Below are 22,406 nucleotides of genomic sequence, written 5' to 3'. Positions count from 1 at the left end.
CCTTGCATTTTGAAAGATGCTGCGAGATGGAGGTTGTATGGATTCCCCCCAAGGCGGCTGCAAGTTCCTGTTCGCGCACATCCTAGCCAGCAGTGAGCATCGTCGATCTTTTTAATCTGGGCCAATCTGGTGGGTGCAAAGCGGTGTCTCCGTGAGCTTTATTTCCTGCGGTTTTGAGAATGTCCAAGCCACAGCCCCCCACCTGGAGTTTTTGTGCACATTTTGGAACAGACCTAACTCCCCAGGTTAAGGGGTGATAAGAACTTCTGTTCAAGGCCATCAAATTCACCCTTAAGGGGCTGTGACCCCTGGCTCTTCAATTCAGACAAATGCCCTGGTGGCCATATCTGGGCATTAAGAGTCTTTTCCCTTCTTCCAGCAGGTTCCCTCAGACTCACCCCGTAGAACGGTTTTATTGGGTCAGAGCCCAGGGGATGCTTAAGTCTTTTTGGCAGACATTGGGTGGCTTCCATTTTTAGCAATGCACCCCCCTCCCCACTACACACACACACACACACACACACACACACATAAAAAGAACTCTGTTTCTTGCCAATAGGACATTAATTTTATGTTTTAATATGAAACAAGGAGGAAAAGCAGAAACAATCCTGACAAGCTGTAATGTTCTGGGGACATTTGGCTGTCCAGTGGGTGGGAAAAGCTCTGACGTTAGTTTCTCCCATAACCATTTATCTTCCCATTTTTAACACCTTGTGTCAGGGAAGGTATTCTCAGGGGCCATAACAGCAAGAGAGCTTTGACCACCAAAAACTGAAAAAAAGTTGAGTAAAGCCACCATAGATAAAGCCAAAAGACAAGCAGCAGACTGAGAGAAATGTTTGTAACATCAATAATGCTTAAGACCCAACATATATAAAGAGCTACAACAAACCAATAACAAAATGACAAAGAGTTTAGGATTTGAACCAGCACAGAAGAGAAAATACAAATGGCTCAGATGCTTGGGCTCACTCGCAATCGGGGGAATAAAAATAATGTAAGCCAGTACAGCATGTATGGAAGGACAGGTAGGAGAATCTATCAAATGACCTATAAAAACGTACTTTCTGGGGGAACCTGCGTGGCTCAGTCAACTGAACACCTGACTCTTGATTTCAGCTCAGGTCATGATCCCAGGGTCGTGGGATCGAGTCCCGCATTGGGCTCTGTGCTAAGTATGCTTAAGATTCTCTCTCTCTGTCTCTCCCTCTGCCCCTCCCTCCCGCTTATACTCTAAAATAAAAATAAATCATTTAAAAACTGTACCTTCTCTTGGACCAGTGATTCTACCTCTAAGAATGTATCCTACAGATGCTCATGTATCTGGAAATGACACACATACAAGAATATTCATGACAGCTTTTTATAGGAGCAAAAGATTGAGAACAGCTTAAATGTCTCTCCATATAGGCCTGGTTAGATAAATGTTTGGCACATCCATGTAACGGGCCAGTAGACAGCCAGGCAAAACAAGTCAGCCGGCTCTGTATCAACACAAAACCATCTCCTAGAACAGTGCCTGGCACACAGTAGGGACCATTGAGCGTTTGCTACTCTGGCACAATGCATGCACTTTCTCTGGAAAGATGACAGAAATGGACAGAAATGTAGATGGTTAAAAAGGAGTGGAACCTTGCAGTCTGTGCCAGGGACCCCTCGCAGATGCTCTTTCCCTTCTGACCCCTGATCGCACTCCTGGGAACGTGCCCTAAGCAAAGGCCGGAAGTCTGGGGGGAGGCCCGACGCCGAGGCAGGTTGGCCCGAGTGCTGCGCAGAATGGACGGAAAGGCGGTAATGGACGTGGGCAGGCCCGGCCGCTCCGCTCCGGGAGGAAGCCTCCGCGGCCGCTCCCCGAGGGGTTGGGCGCACGAGTAACGACCGGGACGTGTTTACGTCAGCAGCTTTGTGCAAAGACGCAAACGGGATCTGCCGCCGTCCCCGCCCCAGCGCCCGGTCCCGCGGGCGCGGGGACTCCGGGGGGTGCTCTCTCCTTGCTACCACCTTTTTCCAGCCTCCCCGAATCTTCTATCGTGGAGAAAGCCTTTTTAAAAATAGGAATTCGTGAGGCCCCAGAGCGGTTTCCCCGATTGGTTAAGCGTCCACTCTGGATCTTGGCTCCGGTTTTGATCCTAGGGTTGGGAGCTCAGGCCCTGCCCTGGGCTCCGCCCTGGATGTGAAGCCTACTTAAAAGCAAAAGCAAAAAAGGAATTCAGATGCGGACAAAGAATCCTCCATATATAGGAAGCTGTGTGCTGTTGGCTCTACTTGATTAAGAAGAGACGCAGAAATCATTCAAATACAGAACAGTACGAAACGGGTTTTTACAGGTAGTGTGTCTACGCTTGGGAGGTTTCACCGCCATCTTTAAAGAGGCAGCTTTTGGACAAATTTTTAATGAGCTGGGGAAATACTGATGATCTGTCTCAGAACTGCTAAATGGGCCAAGGGCACAGTAGCACCTTGACCAGCTTGAAGACGTCTGGAGACACCTGCACAGAGAAAGGCGCGTGGAGATTGTGCCCCTGAAGGTGAACCACGGTGGATTCTTACCTCCTTCCCTGCATCGCTTTTCTGTACCTTCTCCGGGTCCTCCCGGGCTCCTCGCTGCAGGGGACACCGGGTGGGCCCGACCGACCTCTGCACCCCTGGCAGCAGAGGCTGGAGGCAGCGACTGGTCTCCCGGCCACCCCCGCAGCCGCCTTCTGGAGAGGGCAGGCTCCCGCGGGTGGACTCCCTCCAGACCCGTGGGCGGCAGAGGAGACCCCCGGGGTCACGGCCAGGACTGGGCGTCCTCGAACCCAGCGGTCCTGGCAGCGGCCTCGGAGGGTTCTGTGCTGTCGTCCTGGGTGTCACTCCGGAGCACGTGGCCCAGATCCGCGGCTCCAGCCTCCCACGGTGTTATAAATACCCGATCCTCCCCACCACTGTGTTAAATCTCTTCCTGCTTAAAACACCTGCAGCGGCTTCTGTTTAGGCTCTGACCCCTGCCCCCCACAAGCGTGCATTGCTCGTGCATTGCTCTTACACTCGGGGGTGGGCCGAGGGCACAGGGTGCTGAAATTTGTCCCATGCACTTGTTTGCTACCATGGTGAATCACACTGATTGTTTTTCAAGTGTTAAATCGACGCTGCATTCCTAGAACAAACCCCATTTGGCCAGGATGTGCTTTACTGTGCTTTCTATAAACCGCTGAGTAGGAGTCGCTAAACTTTTACCGAGGATTTGGTGGCTGTGTTTGTACAGGATACCCTAGTTTGCTTTTCTTTTTAAAAAATTTTTTTACTATTTATTTTTGAGAGAGAGAGAGAGAGAGAGAGAGAGAGAGAGAGAGAGAGAGGAGTTGGGGGCAGAGAAGGAGACACAGAATCTGAAGCAGGCTCCAGGCTCTGAGCTGTCAGCACAGAGCCTAATGCAGGGCCCGAACTCAAGGACCGCAAGATCATGACCTGAGCCAAAGTCCGACGCTCAACCGGCTGAGCCCCCAGGCACCCCGGCAGTCTGCGCCCTTCAAGACGTTTCTCCCTTTCAACGGAGCCACGGGATTTACCAGCATCAAGTGGTTCACTGCATTTCCCAATCCTTCTCATGTGTGTGGCGGGGTGGGGCTGGGGGCCCCAGGGGACGAGGGAGAACGGCCATGGACCCTGCAGCAGGAATGGCCCCAGTGACCGTGCGGGACGCGCGGGCCCACGTCAACACCGACACCCCCACCCCCGGCCCAGCTGTCAAAGCGACGGATGTGCGGACAGACACGCAGGCCTCCCTGGTCTGAGAAAAAGCCAGGCCGTGGGGCCAGGGGAGAGCAGCAGCCGTGGGGAGGCCAAGGTCCTCCACCTGGGATCCGGAGGCCCTGCTGGGTCTTACCCGCCTGCACCTGCCCCAGGATGCCTCAGAGGGCCCGAGGCAGCGGGAGGGAGGAGAGCCAGAGCGACCCAGGGGACGACCGGGGGCAGCTGCCACTTTCCAGACGGGCAGGAGCAGGCTCCAAGGTCAGAGTCAGCACAGGAGACTTTATTCACGTATGCGCACCCCTCCTGGCCGGGCTGGGCCAGACCCTGTGGCTCGGAGCCGAGGCCGCGGGTTCGGGCGGGAGTCCCAGGGTCCCTGGGGTCCCAGGCTCACACGTGCTGCCGCCGGTGCCGCAGAACCTCCGTGGGTGTGAACAGGAAGTCCTTCTGGCAGGCCGCGCAGTGGTAGGGCTTCTGCAGGACGGACGCCTTCTGGAGGGGCTCGGGGGCGGCCTCCTCAGCCCCTGAGAGAGAGGGGGAGGGAGGCTGTGGGGGAGGTGCTCTGCCGAGCGCTCCCCACCCAAATCCCAGGCACCCGCAGGGCTCAGGCTGCCCCCCCCCCCCCCCCCCCACCATCCCAGCCTCTGGGGAATCTGGCTCTGCCTCCTGCGGGAAGCCTTCCTCAATTAGTACACACACAGGCAAGCCTGAACTCTGTGTCCCATGGGGTGAGTGACTGAGACAGACAGACAGACAGAGCCCTGGGGTGGTGACCATGGGGCCCCTCCGCCGTCTCCCCGACCAGCCCCGTTGTGGTGCATGCGGCAGACACGGTGTCGGGGTCCGCCCGCTGTGGCATCCCCTGGGGTGACAACAGGGTGGGTGTGGCCGAGACAGAGACAGCTGGACAGAGAAAAGGACAAGGGACACAGTGGCGAGAGACAGAGGAACAGAAAGAGGCAGACCAGGGTCAGCACCACAGGGACTGAAAAGAGACGGACACAAAGAAATGAGGAAGAGCGTTCCAGACCCTCCCCGTCCCGGGCTCGGGGTCTCTGGGACAAAGCCTGTATGTGGCACCGACCAGGACCACAGTCACCGGTCCCCAGATGTCCAGTGAACGAACGCCTGGGCTCACGGGAAACGGCCGTGGGGCGGGTGGATGGGTGTCCCGGCCCCCCCCCCCCCCATCCTCACCTGGGGGACCGTCCTGTGGGGCCTCGGGGCAAGTGTTCTCGTGCGCAATGCGCTCCAAGGGCGTCAGGGGCACGTGCAGGCCGCAGTGGGGGCAGGTCCAGAAGGTGCGGAGACAGTCGCTGTACAGGTCCGTGTCGCTCTGAGGCAGGAAGGCTGCGTCGGGACTCGGCCCCTTGCCCAGCTGGCCGCCACCAGCCTGGGACCCGTCCCAGAACCCTCGCCCCTACCCCGGGGTTGGCAGGCCTCGTCCTGAAAGCACATCCTTGCACCAAGTGGGGGCGTGGCTGGTGGGGAGGCAGGGACTCCCTTGAATCCCATCTTCGGGGGCTGGGGGGTGGGGCAGTGAGGGGCCAAGGTGGGGTCCACGCTTACCGTGAGGCAGTTGTAGGTGAGGAAGTCAGTGACTGCGTAGCCCCCTTTGGTGGGGTGAGGGGACAAGGCAGAGCTACCAAAGAGGCCAGGAAGACTGGGCATGGCTGTGATGGTCTGGGGTCCCACATAGAGGTTCTGGACTTCCAGCCCCGTGAGCCGCCGGAGGCTGTAGGGGACCTGGGGAAGGAAAGACAGGACAGAGGGGTGACAGACCCAGGGAGACATTGTTAGGGCACCTGGATCCAGCCGTACCTGAAATCTGACCCTGGACGGTTCAGTTACAGGGCCAACTGCTTAGCCCAGTCACAACAGGGTCTCAGACACTCTGGACCAGGGGCTTGTCTAAAACATGCCCCGATGCCCCGGGCCCCTCCTGTGCTCCCTGTCACTTGTGGGACCACAGCCAGACCTTCCATCCGGCCACCTTGCCCGTCCTCGCCGGCACGTCGGTCTGTTCCCCTCGCCCTGGCTCACTGGGCCTGCGGCACCTCCAGGAAGTCACCCTGGTTCACACCGTCGTCTCCACCCCATCCACTCAGGGTAGACTCAGGAGCGATTCGCAACTCCCGGCTTAAGGGGTGGGGAACTGAACTCAAATCCGCTCCGCCCGATTCTTCCCACGCTCCTCTGTGGACGGACAGCTACGGACACCTTCCCTGGCACGTCCTGCACACCCTTAACCGCTAACGAGGGGCAACACACAGAGCGTAAACCTGTGTTGATGAATTGGGAGGGAGGGACCTGCAGGGGTGAACAGCGGAGCCAGGCTCCTGGGGTCAAATCCGGGCCCCACCCCTTACCAGCTGTGTGACCTTGGGCTCGTCCTCAACCTGTCTGGTTTGGAAACCCGCAAATGTGCGACCCCTTAGCGAGCCAGAAGCCAGGCCTTCTGGACTCCGGATCCCTGCCGCGGGCACCCCTCTGGCCAAGGTGGGGCGTGGCCACCCGGGGGTGGGAGGGGCAGGTACCTTGGAGGCCGTGAACTTCAGCAGCTCCCTGCTCAGGTCGGCCACCTCCTTGCGGGCGACCGGATCCTCCTCCTCCTCCTCTTCTTGGTCCACTTCCGGCCGCCGCTGCTGGGCCTGACGCGCCAGCTGCCGGTCCAGGGCACTTTCCCAGCGGGCGCGGAGCCGCACGGAAGCCGCCAGAAGCCGGACGGCACTCTCACTGTCCGCAAGCTGGAGCTCCAGCCAGCCGTCAGCCACCAGGCGCGAGCAGTCACCGTTGGTGTCCAGGGACCGGCTGAACAGCAAGAGAGACTGGAAGCGACAGGACCGGAAGACAGACAGTGGGCGTCCACCCTCGCAGCAAACACATACCGCTCGCCTACTCTGTGCCAGGCCCCCTTCCGGGTTCGGCCGTGAGTGAGACAAGAGTCCCCGCCCCCACGGAGCAGCCGGTCTGCTTGGGAAAACCGCCGCACCAAGACCAAAGAGGAAACTGCCATTCGTTCTAAGGAGTCAGGACTGCCATCCTGCGTCGGAGGCAGACGGCGGAGGGAAAGCGCGTCTCCGCTGAGCTGAGCTTACACGTGTGGATGCCTCTGTCCACGCTCATCGGCGTACCTGCCGTGTGCACGTATCATTCTACATGAGCTTTATCCTCAAAACGTATAAACAGGGGCGGCTGGGTGGCTCAGTCGGTTAAGCGCTCGACTTCGGCTCAGGTCATGATCTCGCAGTCTGTGAGTTCGAGCCCCGCAGTCGGGCTCTCTGCTGTCAGCACAGAGCCTGTTTTGGATCCTCTGACCCCAATCTCTCTGCCCCTCCCCCACTCATGCTCGCTCTCTCAAAAAAAAATTAGCATTAAGAAAGGAAGGAAGGAAGGAAAGAAGAAAGAAAGAGGAAGGAAGGAAAGAAGAAAGAAAGAGGAAGGAAGGAAAGAAGAAAGAAAGAGGAAGGAAGGAAAGAAGAAAGAAAGAAAGAAAGAAAGAAAGAAAAAAAGGAAGAAAGAAAGAAACCAATCGTACAGAGGAGAGACAACGGCCAGGCAGCATCGCAGCCAGTGAATGTTTGCTTCCTCCCAGAAGTCCGCTAACTGCCACCACTCTGTCCCCTTACCGCTTTGTTCGTTCTTTCTGGCGCGGATAGGAGAATCTGGTGTTATGGTTTCTATTTATTTGTGTTTCTGTTTGTTGTCTGCCTCCCCCACTCACACAGGCGCCCCATGGACACAGGCAGTTTTGCGGATTCTTATCACGAGTGAACCCCCAGCACCTAGAACAGTAATCGGAGCCTGGTGCGAGGCACTCGCTCAAGAAACGTCTGAGCGAATACACAACTGGGCAGGTCAGAGTCAGCTCTCACGGGGTGGGTGGAAATCGCAGTGCCCACAAAACCCCCTGAGGCTCGGGGAGCCTGAAGGGTTTCTCTCTTCCCTCTACATTCCCCGGGATCGAAGCGAGGGGGTCCTGGAAACGGGGACGCCCATCTGGGGGGCACGGGAGGCATCGTCGCGCGGCCCTGGAGCTCTGGCTCGGCCACCTGCTCGCTGCGTGGCTCAGGCAAGCGACGTGCCCCCCTCGCCCCCTGAGCCTCATCTCCCCCATAAAGTGAGAAGCACGGCTGGCCTAGAACCACAGGGTGGCACGCAGAACTCACGAGGCGTGGCCGCTAAGGCTGGCAGGACTCTCGCTTCCTGGCCGCAGACGCGCACAACGCACGAACCTATCTGCAACCTAAGCATGTCCTCCGCGGCCACCCTCTCCCGCCTGGCTGACTGCAGTCACTCCCCTGCTGGGCTCCCCGCTTCTGCCCGGCAGACTCTGATCCAGCTCTGTCTGAACCTTCCCCCGGGGTGGGGGCTCCAGTCTCTCCTACTTCTCTGACCTCCTCTCTCTGATCCCATCTCCAGCCATTCTCCCCTTCACCAACGCTGGTCCAGCTGTTCCCTGGGCCTGGCGGGTATGTGTGGGCCTCAGGGCCTTTGCACACGCTGTTCCCTGTAAGACACTCTTCTCCCGAAGCATCCCGTGGCGCCTTCCCTCCCTTCTTCCAGGTCTTGGTGCAATAGCACCTTCTCAGCGAGGCCCACCCTGCTCACCTTTTTTCGTACAACAGCCTGCCCCCCACCCTCACCCCGCCCCTCCCCAATCCCCTTACCCCATTCTTCTCATTTTCCCCAAGTACTTGTCACCCGCTAACAGCGTGCAATGCTGTACAGTCCTTACTGCCACGCTGCCCTGCCGGGTGTGCGCTCTGGGAGAGCAAGGACTGGGCTCGTCTTGTTCACCGCCGTCATGCCAGTGCCTCCGACGGCTCCCGACACACAGCAGGCGCTCGGCAAGTATTTACCCGGCACGGGAATGCAGAGCCGGCGGGGGGAAGGCGGCTCTGCAGGCCCATCCCGGCCTCCCGCCCTGGGGACACGGTCATCGAACCCGGGAGCTGGGGCGCGTGGGGCCGGGACGCACCTGGAGCGCGGGGATGCGGACGCAGTTCACCAGGTAGGCCTTGTTGGTCTCCAGCAGGGAGACGAAGGTGAGGAGCTGGTGCCTGCTGCTCAGCTTGTCCCTGTCGTCTGGAACGGTCAGGACGACAGCTCAGGGCGCCCCTGCCACCGGATGTCCCACCCACAGCCCCCCACCCCTGCACTGGCCCGTTCCCCAGGGGCTGCCGGTCCCACCGGGGCATTTACACACCCGTATAAAACACACATTCACGCAGGGCGCCTGGGGGCTCAGCCGGTTAAGCGTCCGACTCTGGACCTTGGCTCAGTCATGATCGCACGGTTCGTGGGATCGAGCCCCGCGTCGGGCCCTGTGGTGACAGTGTGGAGCCCGCTTGGGATTCTCTGTCTCCCTGTTTCTCTCCCCTCTCCTGCTCTGTCTCTCAAAAATAAACAAACTTTAAAAAAAAAAAAAAAGTTTATTTATTTATTTAGAGAAGGAGAGAAAGAGAGCCCGGGCGGGGAGGGGCAGAGACAAGAGGGGAGAGAGAATCCCAAGCAGGCTCCGTGCCGTCAGCGCAGAGCCCAGTGCGGGACTTGAACCCACGAACCGTGAGCTCATGACCTGAGCCAAAACCAAGGGTTGGACGCTTAACTGACTGAGCCACCCAGGAGACCCAAAAATAAACTCTTTAAAAAAATATATACGCTCATGTGTATAAAGTGTCTGTGACTTATTGGCAAATACTTTGTCATAATGAATACGACTTTCACTATGCGTTATTCGATGTTAAGAAATACTAGGGTTTTTTTGTTTTTGTTTTTTAAAGAAATACCGTTAATTTCATTAGGAGTGAGAGTGGCATCGTAATACTGCAAAAAATCAGTCATTATTTTAATCATTTCTAAATGATATGATGTCTGGGATCTGCTGTACAATGCTCCAGCGAAAAGAAAAAAGTGAGGGGCACCTGGGTGGCTCAGTCGGTTAAGTGTCCGACTTCAGCTCAGGTCCTGATCTCACGGTCCGTGGGTTCGAGCCCCGCGTCGGGCTCTGTGCTGACAGCTCAGAGCCTGGAGCCTGCTTTGGATTCTGTGTCTCCCTCTCTCTCTGCCCCTCCCCTGCTCAGGCTCTGTCTCTCTCTGTCTCAAAAATAAATAAACATTTTTAAAATTTTTAAAAAAAAAAAGGAAAAAGTGAGGTGATGTAGACACAGGTGGCCAGACGGCGGCTACAGAGGCTGGATGAAGGTACCGAGGGCTCGTCCTCCTCTACCTGTGTGACATCTGGATTTTCAAAATTAAAAATCAAAGGAGAACAACAATGGAGCAGGAAGAGGGCTAAGGGACCAGGGATTTACAAGCAGTTAAAGGCTTAAGAGACAAGTTGCAAATTCTACCTTAGATGCGTCCCGTTCTAACCCTGACCTTTCCAGGTTAGCATGTTGGGATACCGTATGGTACTTTCTTCACAGACAAGGAGAGAGATGGGTTGTGCCCCAGAGATCACACAGAGTGCGCGGCTATACCGCGGCCATCGGGAGAGCACACGTTCCACGCCGAACGTTCTGGAGGGCCCCCGCCCGGCCTGGCTGAAGCCTCGCTGAGGCGGCTCCTGGGGCTGAATGCCAGAATGCTGCCCCTGTGCCCACAGGGCCCGAGGGAAACCCCTGGGCAGGACTGAGCCGGGAGAACACAGAGCTCAGAGGACAGGTGCCGCCTACTCGCTAAAAGCTCTGGCCTGGGGAGTGGCCTCAGACCCCCATCGGCCACCCCCCACCCCACCCCTCCGTGGGGAGGGCGGGGCTCAGTGTGGCAGCGGACTCGCCAAGGTCACCCAGCGAGGTCTGGCTCTTGGGACCTCCATGCCTGCAGGTCCTGTGACAACAGCCCCAGCGAAGGCAGAATGTCGGGGGAGAAGGGGGTAACCCCGAATAGTGAGGGGCACCCTGACGTCACCGTCTCCGCTCCTCACATCCCAAAGGGTTTCCCCCTCCCTGCCCAGACTCCCGGTACCTCGGCTTCCTTCACCGCCCCCGGCCTCTTGCTCCTGCGCGTGCAGAACCTCCGGGCTGCTGGCAAAGACAGAAGTGGGGTGCGGCACGGTGCCCTGCTTGGACTGGGTGTGGAAAATCTGGAGGAACAAAGGCAGACGCCAGGTGACAGAGGCCCTCGGACCTACTCTCCACCGCCCAGAACCCTTCTTCCTCCAGCTCTTTGCCAGATTCCCCCATCCGTGTCTCCCCTCGAAGTCCCCTCCTCCAGGAAGCTTTCCCTGACTGCAGCCCAGGCTGGCCAGATACCACCCCCCGTGTCCCCCGATCCCGACCGCAAGCACCCTGGGTCACGCGTCCAGGCACAGATCTGCCCCCACACGCTGGCCTGGAGCCCACGAGGGCAGGGCCGGGACCGTTTCCGTATCTCTGAGTCCCCGGCACGGAGCAGGGCAGGGAGGGCCTGCTGAATGACAAAACCCACGCGGGGGCCGGCGAGCCAGCGGAGGAGGCCTACCTGGTCCGAGTCCCTGCGGCTGCTGTTGAACGGGTCCGGGACCGCAAGCTGGGGGTAGAGGCCCCGGCCCAGCACCAGCTTGAGCAGGGCCACCTGGTCCCGCGTCAGGTCCTGGGCCGAGGTGGTGGCCGCCTGCAGCTGATCCAGGCTGTGCCGCAGCTTAAACTTCACATCCTGGAGGGAACACGGGGGAAGGCGGGTTCCTGGGGGCCCCATCCCGATACCCACGCGGCTCGTACAAGGATACGTGGACCCGAGGGTCCCACGGATGGCGGTGGCCCGCTCCCGTCCGCAAGACCCTGGCTCCGGAGGGGAGGGCAGGGCCCCCCTCTGCTCGAGTCCGCCCTGCCTGCCGCCCCAGGCTCCAGAACAGGCCCCACCTGGATGTCCACGCTGTCGCCGGCCCCCGGGTCCTCTTCGCTGGAGCAGCCGCCCGGGTCCTCCTGCAGCCGCAGCACCTTGCGCCTGTGTCCCCCGCCCTCCTCGTGCCGGCGCTTCAGCTGGTACAGTGCCCGGCGCTCCCGGCGCTGCCGCAGCCGGCTGTAGCTGTCCCCCGGCTTCGGGGCCCCGGGCCCTGGCCAGCAGCCCGTGGTCCTCCAGCAGCTCCTGGGGGCGGCGGGGCCCGGGTGAGCGACGCGGGGTGGGCGGTGGGCGCTGGACCCAGACGCGGGTTCCGGCCTGGGGCCCGCCACTCGCCGGCCCCTCTGTTTCGGAGGACGCGGACGTCGTGTGCACGTGTGACAGAGAGAGACGAGGACCCCCGCCCTCTGCTACTCTCTCCGGGCCTCGACGTGCCCAAGCTCAACCGCAAGGAGCGCGTCACGCCGGCGAGTCTTACTGGACTTTCCCCCGCGGCACCTGCACGCCCACCGAAAGGCACGGCGAGGTGCCCGTGGAACAGTCGCGACACAGGCAGGCCGCGGGACCACGGAGTAAACGTGGCAAAGGCTCGCATGGCACCTGTGCGCCAGGCCCTGTTCTAAACGCTCTACGCGTCTTAACCCACTTAATCCTCACAGGACGGCTGTCATTGTCCCCCTTTCCTCACGACAGTGGAGGCCCTGAGCCGCGTGCCACCGGGGTCTGCCGCCGGGACGTCCACGCCGGAGCTAGTGCCCCGCCCAACCCCCCACGCGGACTCCCAGAGCTCAGCCTGCGTGGCCAGCTCCCCCCCCCTCCACCCCCCCGCTCTAGATGGCCAAGTTCCTCACGAGGAGGGAGCGTGTGACCGCCGACCCTGGCCACTCCTCCAGGAAGCCCTCCAGGATTTCTACCCCTTAGACCCGCCCAGGCCACCCCACATCTGAGTGTCCGATGGCGGGGGAGGTGGGGGCGGGGTGCAGGGCGGGACTCCGCTCGGTCAGAGAAGAGAGGCCGTGCCGCGGAGCATGCTCACACGCGCTCACTCTGCACCCTTCCCCCGGCCCCGCCAGGTGTGTTGCTGGCCCCCACCCAACCCACCCCCGGTCCTGAGCCTCACCTTGAACTGGCGCCGTACGTTGGCCATCTCGTACAGCCGATGCTCCTCTATGCACCGGTGTCGGCACCACTTGCGTGAGCTCCTGCTCCGTTCGGATTTCACCTGGTGCGGATCAGAAACCAGGGCGTCCGGGCCCATCCAGCTGGGGGAGGGTGCAGGGGCTGACCCACCGCCCAGACGCCCCCGGCACGGGCCCAGACACCAGCCCCCTGGGAGAGTATGAGGCAGGTGGAGATCTGTCAGGCCTCCCTCAAGGACACCTGCTCTCCTTCTTCCACTCTCAGCCCCCCTGCCCCCTCCTACAGGAAGCCCTCCCAGACCACACCAGGTCAGACATCCCCTCTGGGCTCTCTCGGCCCTTTGGACTCCCCATCACGGCCCATTCTGAGTGGTCACTGTCTGGGGCCAGGTCTGCCTCCCTGCGCTGACCTGTGAGACCCAGGAGGGCAGGGCCAGGCGGTTTTAGCCACCGCTGGGTCCCCAGCACTGCCCAGCACAGGGCCAGGCCCAGAACAGGGGCTTGGGGAGCACGTGCTGGATATACAGGTGCCACCCAAGGGTGTGGACTTTCTCCAGTCAGCAGTGGGTCTGTTCAGTGTTTTAGAAACCCCAGCCTCCCCTCAAGGCCGGGCCCCACGCCCACGGAATGAATGGCGGACACGGGGGCCCGTCCAGTCTGCAGAGGGCTCCGTGGCCCTCCCTGGCGTGGAGGGCCTCCCCCGACTCCGTGCAGAATGACACAGACAGGGGTGACCCCACCCCCGGCCGCACCTGCACCCAGGTGTTGAAGACATTAAAGAGCGTGAAGGGGTCACCGTGGTCACTGTCCAGGGGCCGCCGCGCGGCCGCACTCTCGGGGTTGCTCTGGGCGCTGCGGGTGAAGGGCGACTGGACACTGAGGGCAGCCGCGATGGTGAGCACGGGCTCCGCCAGGTGGAACATGGAACCAAGGATCAGCATCTTCCCTGGGGGGCCGGGGGTGGGAGGTGGGAGGGACCCTGAGGCTGAGCCTCCTGGGCCCCAGGACACCCTGCCCCAGCTTCCCTCCACCTTGCCCACAAAGGGCCTTGGGGGCCAGACAGACAGAATCAAGTCCACACGCTGCACTCCACGGTCACATGAGCTTGGGCAAGGCCTCAGTTTCCCCATCTGTAGGTTGGAGGTAACCCAATTCCCGCCTCCCGGGGCACGAGGCGGGCACGAAGGGGTGGCTGCTGTTAGTGCCACCGCCTGCCCGGCTCTCCTCCCTACAGCGGACTCCCCACCCCCCTTCCTGGCTTTATTTTCCTTCCCGGCACTCCCCGTGCCCCGCCACGGTATCCCTCTCCTCTCTCTAGAACGTGACTCCAACGAGGTGAGAAGCCATTCCTATCGGCCAGCGCTCCTCAGCAGGAACCGAGCCCTTCCCCGGTCTGGCCCCACAGTCAGCGGCCTGCGTATCATGCGTCTGACTCATCGTCACCATTCTCCTTGGCTGCCTTTCTGGAAAGTTCCTGTTGTACGTCTAGCCTCGTAAACTGAAGTTGGGCAATAGGACGAGGCTGCCCCAGAACGCTGTAGCTCTGTCCCTCAGATGAGTCCCTCTACTTCTCTGTGCCTCCGTTTCCCTGTCTGGGAAATGGGCCTAGCCCCCCTGCCTGCTGGGAGGATGTAATGTGCTTTTCCTGTGAAACACGCGGGGCTCCGACCGGCACAGAGTGACAACGGTGACTGAGCCGTCGGGGCCGGGACCGCCCAGCACCGGGTCATCGGCGCCTCCTGCCCCACAGGGCTTGGGGACCGACAGTGTCAGCTTGGCTGGGGAGCGCCTCCCAGCTCTGCCAACTGCGTGACCCTGGGTGAGCGAGTGATCAAATCCAGGCTCTATCGTTTGCCTGTTCCGGGCCCCGGGGCGTCTATCTCTGTCCCTGGCCAAGCGTCAACTTCCTCCTCTGTACAGAGGGGGTGACCGGAGGCCCTCCCTTCACCAGGTGAGCATGAAATGACAGAAGGCCCGTAAAGCCTTTCACTGACATACAGCCAATGCTCACAGAATGTTCTTTTTCTTCTCAGATTTGGTTCTCCCTGCTCTCGCCCTGTCTCCTTCTACAACAAATAAAAAGAACCACCTTCCCAACCACAAGGGGTCCTCGGGGTCGGTGGCACGCAGCCTGCCATCCCCACCGCGGCTCCAGGGTGTGGTACTGGTGGGGATTTTAACGACATTAACACAGGCAGAGAGTTCTGTTGGGCATCGGGCCTGGAAATGGTGCCACAAACAGTCGTGCTCAGCTGGGAATATTCTGTGGGCCACACAGATCATCTAGAAAGTCTTGAGTCGGGAGAATCAGACCAGAACGCACCTCGGTCAGTGAGCTTCTCAGAAAGGGCAGGGATGACTCAGGAATGAGCAAGAAGAGGCAGAAGATTTTGACATCCTTACGACACCGGGGGGGGGGGGGGGGGGGGGGGGCAGGGTGGAGCTGGGGACAGGCTGTGCGGAGGAGAGGTGCCTGTCTCTTGACTGCTGTACCCCCAGCGCCCAGAACGGTCCCCAGCAGGGAGACTTGTGAATGAATGGACGGGGCCCAGTGAAAGAACGGATTTGCCTATGAGTCACCCAGAGAGTGAATGGTCCCCGCAGCCACTCCCGGGGCCCCGTGTGATCACCCCTAAAGGAAGTCCTCACCGATCACCACGTCCACCGGAAGCTGGGCCAGCAGAGAGCCGATAGGGGTGAGGGCCTCTGAGCTGTCCAGGGCCCCCTGGTCCCGGAGGTAGAGGATGGCCGTTTCCAGGCTGGCTGGTGGCGGAGGCTCGATGAAGGGGAAGGTTCGCGGGTCCCCCACGCACATGCTTTTCATCTGGAATGACAATCGAGTCGACCAGGAATGGGGAATTCGGGAGCCGCTATGGAGCACCGGCAGGGGGCTCACGGATCACAAGCTCCTAATACCTTAAAACTCCTAATGTCAAGGCCCATCACACAGAAGCAGGGGAGAAGGACCACTGTCTGTCTGTCTGTCTGTCTACCCAGCACCTCTTCTCCCAGACCCCGGCCACGGAGCAAGCCACATGACCTAAGCTAGGCCCCTCTTGGTTTCTCAGCCCCCTCGACATGGCAACCAACGAAGGAAGGAGGACGTGATCTGAGCAGGCCCTATCAGGATCCGCCCTGGGATTCTGCCATCCGACGCTGGGAGACAGAAGTCGGGGCATCCTCTCTGGTTGTGAGGGGCCGGTGTGGAAGCCCAGAGCTGCTGGACCATTTTTCCCTGGAGACGAGCCCGAGACAGCGGGTAGAGGAGTCCTTAATCGTTCCTAAGCCAGACCGCCCCCCACGATGGACACACCACCTCGTGAAATCCCCTTTCCTGCTTCTGGTAGTTTGAGCTGGGTTTCTCTCACTTGGGACCAAAGAACCCTGACTAATTCAGTGACCCAGAGACTGAAGCACAACACCCACCCGTCGCCGGGTCTGGCGAGGTATAAACAATCAGCTACTCCCCGGAGCAGATGAAGGAAAGGCTGGCGTGGGGGGCTCACGTGGCCGCGAGAGAGCACGGGGAAAGCTCAGAGGGCCCGGGGGCTCGGCCAGCCTCGCCGAGAGGTGACCTACTCTCCTGGGCCTCTTCCACTCGGCAACCAGCCAGCCCCCCTCCCTCCCTGCTCTTGAAACCTTGATCATGCCTGGGAGAACACCCAATGCTCATTTAAAAATCCCCTAAATCAGGGGCGTCTGGGGGGCTCAGTTGGCTAAGTGTCTGACTTCAGCTCAGGTCATGATCTCACGGCTCGTGGGTTCGAGCCCCACGTCGGGCTCTGTGCTGACAGCTCGGAGCTTGGAACCTGCTTTGGATTCTGTGTCTCCCTCTCTCTCGGCCCCTCCCCTGCTCGTGCCCTGTCTCTCTCCCTCTCAAAAATGAATAAATGTTAAAAAAAAATTTTTTTTTTTTTTTTTTGTTTAAATGAGACCCACAGTGTGCTTAGGTGGCTCAGTTGGTTAAGCTTCCGACTTCGGCTCAGGTCGCGGTCTCACAGTTCCATGGGTTTGAGCCCCGCGTCGGGCTCTGTGTTGACAGTGTGGATCCTGTTTGAGATTCTCCCTCTCTCTCTCTGCCCCTCCCCTGCTCACACCGTCTCTTTCTCAAAAATAAATGATAAAATTTTAAAAATGAAATCAAAAAGAGACTATCAGAGTGCATTATGCATAGGAAGGGGGGCTGGTCTGTGCCAATGGCCACTCCCGCCCGGGGGGCCTGCTGGGGAAGCCATCCGCCCTCCCCAGCTCGCTCGGCTTTTCCTCTTCTGCCGGACCACAGAGCCCACACTGGCCAGGCTCCGCTGGGGGGAGGTGTGGCCACAGGACAGAGCGCTAACCAGGGCAAGGCGGGTGGAGGGACCTGGCCCTCAAACCCTCCCGCGCTCCCTCGCCGGCTCTGCGGCACTGGCCGCTCCGTGAGTGGGCCTGTTGGGCCCAGCAGCCTAATCCAGTCAAAGCTAACTGATGAGGTAAGAGTCGGGACAAGATATCCGGAGAAACCCCAGTTTTAAAAGCCACCTCTTGATGGGTTTTCTGTTACAGCTGAAAGCATTCTGATGGAGTCACGAGGCTTCTCCCACGAGCCTGTGGATCTGGGGAACAACCGTCCCCCCGACGTGGAATCTGACACTTGGGAAGGATGAGCTCCCCTCTGTGGCCCGGCCAGGCCGGCCCTGCCCTGCTCTGCCCTTCCTGGGACTGGTCCTGTCCCAGGTCCTCCCGGGCTCCTCCCGGCACCACGCCTCACCTGCAGCACCAGCGCGTCGAGGGCCACCCTCCGAATCTCCGGGACGGGGTAGGGGGCGAAGGCATCGTAGTCCGACTCAGCGTAGAGGCGGAAGCAGACGCCGGGGCCCGTGCGGCCCGCCCGGCCCTTCCGCTGCTCGGCACTGGCCTGGCTGATCCAGAATTCCTGCAGCCGCTGCAACTTGGCCTGTGGGTCATAGCCCATCTCCTTCACCTTCCCTGGGCGGGGACAGACGGGACACCGTGGGCAGCGGCCACGCGGGCCCGCCGCCTCGCCGCTCGCTCCCGGACACCCCGGCTTCCTCCTTTATTCCATTAACGCCAACCAGGAGCTCATTCTGGCCTTGACCCTGACGTGTTGTTGATCTATTCCTTCGTGTCCTCGTTCACACATCTCTTAACTTTCGCAGCCTCTGTGTGCTCGGGAGCCCGGCCATCCGACCGTTATTATTAAGCTCCTGCTACGAGCCGGGCACTGTACTGGGCGCAGCTGTGAGCAAAGTCCCTGGGCTCACGGGGCCGAACAGGACATAGTTCATCAATTCGAAGACCGACTTTTCCCACTTTCTCTGTCTCTGAAAGTGGGACGCACCTTAAAAGCAACGGCACGTCAATGTTTAACGGACAACGTTTTTAGGGGCGCCTGGGTGGCTCAGCCAGTTGAGCGTTCCGACTCTTGATTTCGGCTCAGGTCATGTTCTCACGGTTCGTGGGTTCGAGCCCAGCGCCGGGCTCTGTGCTGACGGCACAGAGCCCGCTTGGGATTCTCTCTCTCTGCCTCTCTCTCTGCCCCTCCCCTGCTCGCACTCGAGCAGTCTTTCTCAAGAATAAATAAACGTTGAAAAATGTTTTTAAATGTTTAAATTCTAATCCTTACAACCCGAAGGAGGCTCTGCTATTATTGCATATTTTACAAACAAGCAAACTGACTAACTTAGTGTCAGTGACACGACCTTGGTCACACAGCCAGGCTGGCTTCAGTGTCTCCTCACTGCTATGCTACTCTGACTTCCCAGAGAACAGTGCAGTTGGGAAGACAGAAAATAAATAGATCAACAGGCATAAAATATAAATGCCCTTGTAAAGAAAATCAAGGCCTTGTAGGGGAAGCAACAGCGGCAGGAGGAGAGGGAGATCACAGAAGTGGACAAGGTGAGCCTCTCTGATGGGGAGACATTCACGCAGGCCCTGCAATGAGGAGGAAGTGAGCCTTGCAGATATGTGGAGAAAGATGGCTCTCGGCAGAGACGACAGTAAGTGCAAAGGCCCCGAGGCAGGGACAAGTTTGGAACGTCTGAGAAGATTGCGATGTTGCCACTGCCCCACAGCCCACTCCCTGCTTTGGTCTGGAGGTCCCTCACCACCTCTGCACGTCTCCAAACCCCACACTTCTCTCCAGGGCCCAGGGACGGTGGCAGGGAGCAGCCCTTACCAGAATCTACTACGAAGCGGATCCCATCAATGGTGACTGAGGTCTCAGCGATGTTGGTGGAGAGGATGCATTTCCGAACCCCAGGGGGGGCCACATCGAACACCTGCGGGAAAGGCGAGGAGGTGACATCCCAGACCGGCTCAGCCCTTCCTGACCCGTGTGTCCGGGGGCCTCTTGACACCTCCTGGTTGGGCCCACGGGCACTTCACACCCACCTACAACATCCAAAGTAGCCTCGGAAGCAGGGAAGGCCTCCCTCCTCCCTGAGTCCCCACCGCCCACGTGGGTCAGAAACCGAGGCTGTCCTGGCTCCCCTTCTCCTATCCCCCCTCCAGCCACACCTGCACATCTCCAACATTTCTGTATTCCAATCCCCTCTCCCCAAACCCGCAGCACTGCCCTGGCCCAGGCCCTTCTTTCCCACCCAGGTCCTGCTCCGGCCTCCTCCCCGGTCTCTGATCATATAGAGCAGAGGGATCTGCTAAAGCAAACTGGCGTTGCTCCCCACCTTGCTCAGAACCCTCCCATGGCTCCCGGGTGCACTCAGGGCAAAGCCCAGGCACCACGCTGGGTCTTCCGGGCCCTGGGGTCTAGGCCTGCCCGCATCTCAGTCCCAACCAGCCTGCCTTCCCCATCACAGCCTGGACCCCGGCCACCCTGCAGGTGGTCTCGCAGCAGCCCTGCCTTTCCCTCACCCACCACAGGCCCTTTGCACAAGCCCTTCTCTTGGGCCCAAGGGACAGTCAAGCACAGTAGTCAAGAGAGGTCAGCAACTAGGTAGGCCTGGGGGCCAGATCCAGCCTCCTGCCTGTTTTTGTAAGTCAAGTGTTAACACAGCACAGCCTCGCCTGTCAGTCTACGGCTGCTTTCCTACTCTAGGGGTGCAACTGAGTGTCTGTGCCAGAGATGAAACTGTACGCCCTGGTCCACCCCCGCCCCCGCCCCAGACTGTCTTCCTCCCTCCTCTACCCAAAATCTTCCCGGTCTTCCAAAGCTCAGCTCCGGTGCCTCCCGCGGAAGCTCACCCTGGCACATACTCCCCGCCCGCCCCCACGAAAGACGCGAGCAGCGCCCTCTGCGGTCCGCAGCCCTGCAATGGTGGAATCACATCCCCGACACCCTCCTCCTCCCCGCCCCCCCTCCAGAGTCAGACCCCCACCCGGCCCGGCCACACGGGGTACCTTGTCCTGGTCGGCCACAGAGAGGGCGCTGTGCAGCGGCAGAACCACCCAGCGCTGGGTGCGGCTGGCATAGGCCTGGGCCGCCTCGAGCACCGCGCTGATCTCCGCCATGCCGCTCAGGAAGACCAGGAGGTCGCCCCGCTCCTCCGGCGGGTACTTAGTGTCGATGGCCTCCAGCACCCTCAGGAAAGGCCGAGGGTCCAGCTTCTCCGACTTGGACGCCGGCGGCTCGGCCTCCTGTGGCTGGTACACGACCTGCAGGGAGACGCCCCCGGGCAGGGGGGCACCCGGTCACCCGCACGGTAAGGGGCCGACCGTGGGCCGCCGGGGAAGGCGTGGATCGGTCGGGGGGCAGGCCGCACCCTCAAACGGGTCAGTTTGAGGATGCCATAAAAGGACAAAGTACCAAGGTAACCGGAAAGCTTCTGGGTGCTGGTCATGACATCCACGCTACCTGGTTTGGGAAAATCAACTGAGCTTTACGCATGGTGTCTACGTACTGTGTCTGGAGAGCAACTTCGACAGCATCAGAATTTCAAAGGGGGGGCGCCTGGGTGGCTCAGTCGGTGAAGCGTCCAACTTCAGCTCAGGTCATGATGTCATGGTCTGCGGGCTCGACCCCCGGGTCGGGCTCTGTGCCGACAGCTCAGAGCCTGGAGCCTGCTTCCGATTCTGTGCGTCTCCCTCTCTCTGCCCCCTCCCCCTTGTGCTCTCTCTCTCTCTCTCTCTCTCAAAAAATAAATAAACACTAAAAAATTTAAAAAAACTAGAAAAATCACTTCGTGGAGAGCATCCTCACTCTATTTTTATGGCTGCTGGGAAGACAGACAGATGGGCATTTAGAACCCGAAACCACAGTGTCCTTGTGCTAAGAACTCTAGAGCTCTCGCTAATTCTTGGCCAGCGGTGCAAGAGGAAGGAGTGACTACCAAAGCACGAAACAGACAGCGGGTGCAGACCATTTTGAAGGGCCGACGGGAAGCCGGATGCCAGAAGGGAGGCGTTCCGTGAGTGCCACCCACACGGGTCCCCTTCTGGGCAGAAAGGCGGGAAGGGAAAAGGGATCTGGAAGAGCTAACAGAGGCTGTCTGCGTCTGTGAGCACGCTCCCCGTCTCTGAGCCTCGGTTCTACCCTCACGGGCAGAAGCCCCTGGCGCAGGACTCCCGGGGCTGTGATTAGGGGCCCCTGGGGCCGTGGGGACAACCCACACTCAACCCACGTCAGCTGTGACCATCTTCCCTATGACTGCCCATGACACCCGTCCGCGAGCCCCAGCCAACAGGCCGAGCCAAGGGGTCAAAGTTCAGGGCGGAAGTTGCTACCGGGAGATGGAGAAAATCCGGCCGTGAGATGGCAGGGCAGGAGGAGAGAGGAGCCCCGGTCCCCACATGACCGCATGGAACAGAGCTGCCCGCCGGCCTGGACCAGCAGGACTGTCACAGGAGAGGAATGAACACTGATCTTTACACTTCCGGGTCTCCTGCAGCAAAGCCCTGAGCACCTACACAGCACATTGGAAGTGCTCAGAAAGTAGGAGCTTTAAGGGAGAGGGCGAGCCAGACCGTCCTTATCTGAGAGATGGGAGTCTGCGCAGGCCAGGGGAGAAGGGACGTGTCCGGCTTGGCCAGAGACCAGGTGGGAGGCCCGGGGGGTGTGGGGGCAGCACTGACCGTGATGGGGAACAGCCTCCCGGGCACCTGCACCACGGGGGCCCCGCCGAAGTAGCTGGAGAAGAGCGAGATGTTGATGGTGGCCGACATGAGGATGACCTTGAGGTCAGGCCGCTCGGGCAGCAGGCGCCGGAGAACGCCCAGCAGGAAGTCGTTGTGCAGGTGGCGTTCGTGGACTTCGTCCACGATCAGGACCTGGTACTGGGGCAGGCGGGGCTCCCGCTGGATCTGCCTCAGGAGCAGCCCCACCGTCAGGAACACGATCTTGGTGGCTGCCGTCCGTGTGCTCTCAAAGCGGATCTGGTAGCCGACCTGGGGGCGGGAGCGGTGGTCAGGAGAGGAGCCCAGACCTGGGGACCAGCCCCTCGCCGGCTTACACCCGCCCCCGATCCGACCCTGGAGCCCAGCACGCTGGGGTTTGGATCCCACCTCTGCCACTTAGCGCCACCGACCTTGAGAGCGCAGTTCCGTCGCTCAGAGACATTTTGTCCCCGAGATGCTGCGCGAACAGTATGTGCTATGCACATATTTGGCACACAGCCGGGTGTACAACTCACTGGTCGATTGGAATGGTGACAGTTCACCTTTCAAGGAGTCCTTACTCTGCCCGGAACTACTTGAAACGCCGGACGTGTTTCACACAGCCACCACAAGCAGCAAGACCCACTCTTCTCA

General features: G+C 59.9%; 1 protein-coding gene across 1 annotated transcript in view; it reads right to left on the bottom strand.

Annotated features, from left to right (window-relative positions):
* Positions 1-1,627: 1,627 nt before the first annotated feature.
* The window catches only part of DHX34 (DExH-box helicase 34), a 28,736-nt gene continuing 7,957 nt past the window's right edge, over positions 1,628-22,406 (bottom strand). Inside the window, 16 exon segments of the mRNA XM_019425873.2 lie at positions 1,628-4,256; positions 4,930-5,068; positions 5,302-5,478; positions 6,270-6,560; positions 8,714-8,820; positions 10,705-10,822; positions 11,200-11,373; positions 11,580-11,774; positions 11,776-11,805; positions 12,680-12,781; positions 13,451-13,644; positions 15,348-15,522; positions 17,449-17,666; positions 18,880-18,982; positions 20,061-20,315; positions 21,732-22,043. Coding sequence (XP_019281418.2) covers positions 4,123-4,256; positions 4,930-5,068; positions 5,302-5,478; positions 6,270-6,560; positions 8,714-8,820; positions 10,705-10,822; positions 11,200-11,373; positions 11,580-11,774; positions 11,776-11,805; positions 12,680-12,781; positions 13,451-13,644; positions 15,348-15,522; positions 17,449-17,666; positions 18,880-18,982; positions 20,061-20,315; positions 21,732-22,043 — 2,724 coding nt within the window. The 3' untranslated portion in view covers positions 1,628-4,122.

Source organism: Panthera pardus, unplaced genomic scaffold (assembly GCF_024362965.1).
Source record: "Panthera pardus isolate Hobbes unplaced genomic scaffold, ASM2436296v1 HiC_scaffold_18, whole genome shotgun sequence".
NCBI lineage: Eukaryota > Metazoa > Chordata > Mammalia > Carnivora > Felidae > Panthera > Panthera pardus.
The sequence above is the reverse complement of the archived record's forward strand: the minus strand, read 5'-3'. Positions and strand labels throughout refer to the sequence as shown.